Consider the following 1,803-nt stretch of genomic DNA (forward strand, 5'->3'; position numbering starts at 1 on the left):
CTCGATTTTTCGGATTCTTGGGGTTCTTAGCAAGAAAACTTGCGAACTCTTGGCCGCGTTCGAGAGAAGAATCCTCCGAAAAAGTTTTGACCCCCTACGTGAGGATAGACATAACGACGAAATCTATGAGCGATACCATGACCGTCTAGTTGTGGATAAAATCTGGCTCAACAGGTTGCGGTGGTCGGGTCACTTACTCTGTATGGATGAGCATGATCCACCCCCAGGTACCCCAGGGTAATATCTATCGTAGAAGAAGAAAAGAAGCAGACCGTGCCTGAGATGGAGCAATGGTGTAGGTCAGGATGCCAGACAGCTTTTAGGGATATCGAATTGGTGGACCTCGGCGCAAAACCAAGGTGTCAGGAATTCCTTATTAGGGCAGGCCTAGACTGGATACCAGTTGTTGCGCCGTTGATGGTGATGAAATCAAATAAAAGTAATATAGGTCGTAACGTGAAGCATGATACTGGAAAGTTTGGTGTAAATTCTGCCATTATTAAAGAATAAACAAAACTCTTCATACATACTTCATCGATCTGTTGGATTCCGACTTCATTTATTTTGAAATCAAACCGATATCTCCTTTAATAATTTTTACATTAATTATTTTTCCAAAGATTCTGAATTTACTGTGCGTCGAAGTACAACAAATTGGCAGTGCAAATGGAAAGAAATCCCTTGATTAACGTATCGATTTTCAATCCAATTATTCCTAGGATAATGATTATTTCGATTTCTTTTCAGGACTCTTGCTACGCTTCCTTATTTTACGCGCCTTGATACCCTTTCCACTTGCTCCACCTGGTCCATTGGAGACTCCCTTATTCCGGCTATTGAATCCATGTTTGTTGGTTGTGTTTTGCTTGGACGGCTTTGCCTTCGGTGGCTTCATTTCGATTCGCACATATAAGTCATAGTTGTAATCGGTGCATATTCGTCCTGGAATCAAAAGAAATATTATCGCAGCGGCAAGTTAATTAAGGACCATCCTTACCTGGACACATTTCCACTCCACATTCTGGACAAGCAATCAAGCGCGTTTCGATAATTCCCGATTTGTTCTTGACCTTTCTTATCCCCGGGTTGAGTTGATACTCCCTCTTGTCCCGCATTTCAGTTTTCAATTGCATTTTTCCCATTTCAACAAGGCGACTGAAGTATTCCTCCTCCTGCTTTGTTTTCGGTCGAAGTGTTGTTAACATCTTCCAATCAATAGGGACAGAGCTCAGGTCCATGATGACTACAGATCTCATTTCAGCAGGGACAGGATCCAAGTAGGTGTACGGTGGCTCGGGTTCTCCGTTTAACTTCAAGAGTTTTTTCACTTCCTTTCGTGGCGTTTTGAAGGAATAGTCCTTTTCCTTGATTTTAATCTCTTCACTCCGCACTTTTATCGGACGCATTTTATAGTCGGGAACCTTCTCCATGAGGCGTTTGAATTCCTCTTTGGACTGGGCTACGGTTTTGCTTAGGTCCAGTACCGGGACAATTGTTTTCTTTTTTCCAAGCAGGTCGTCTAATTTGCTCATGATGGAGGCTGGTATCTAGTTTCAAAGAAAGGTTGATTTCAAACTGAATCTATTTGCTGAGGGAGCTTTTCCGCACTGAACTTCACAAATGTTTGATCGATATCCGAGGTCTCCATGGGAATATTATAGGATAAGCTTTGCTCAACGTATAGTAGTTTGATGGTAGAATATCTTTGAAGTTTTTATTTACGGAAGGTGGTTTCAGATATCGATTGATTTTAAAGCATATTCATTTGTTTTGCGTCCAACGTGAGGGGCATAATTTCAAGGG

General features: G+C 41.8%; 1 protein-coding gene across 1 annotated transcript; it reads right to left on the bottom strand.

Moving 5' to 3' along the window:
* Window positions 1–542: 542 nt before the first annotated feature.
* LOC119652425 lies at window positions 543–1,588 on the bottom strand. The gene is made up of 2 exons (XM_038056548.1): window positions 998–1,588; window positions 543–942 (listed from the first exon to the last, which is right to left on the bottom strand). Exons 1-2 carry the CDS (start codon window positions 1,530–1,532, stop codon window positions 728–730), a joined length of 750 nt encoding a protein of 249 aa, XP_037912476.1. The 5' UTR covers window positions 1,533–1,588; the 3' UTR covers window positions 543–727.
* Between the last annotated feature and the right edge of the window lie 215 nt (window positions 1,589–1,803).

The sequence above is a fragment of the Hermetia illucens genome, chromosome 3 (genome assembly GCF_905115235.1).
Source record: "Hermetia illucens chromosome 3, iHerIll2.2.curated.20191125, whole genome shotgun sequence".
NCBI classification, from domain to species: domain Eukaryota; kingdom Metazoa; phylum Arthropoda; class Insecta; order Diptera; family Stratiomyidae; genus Hermetia; species Hermetia illucens.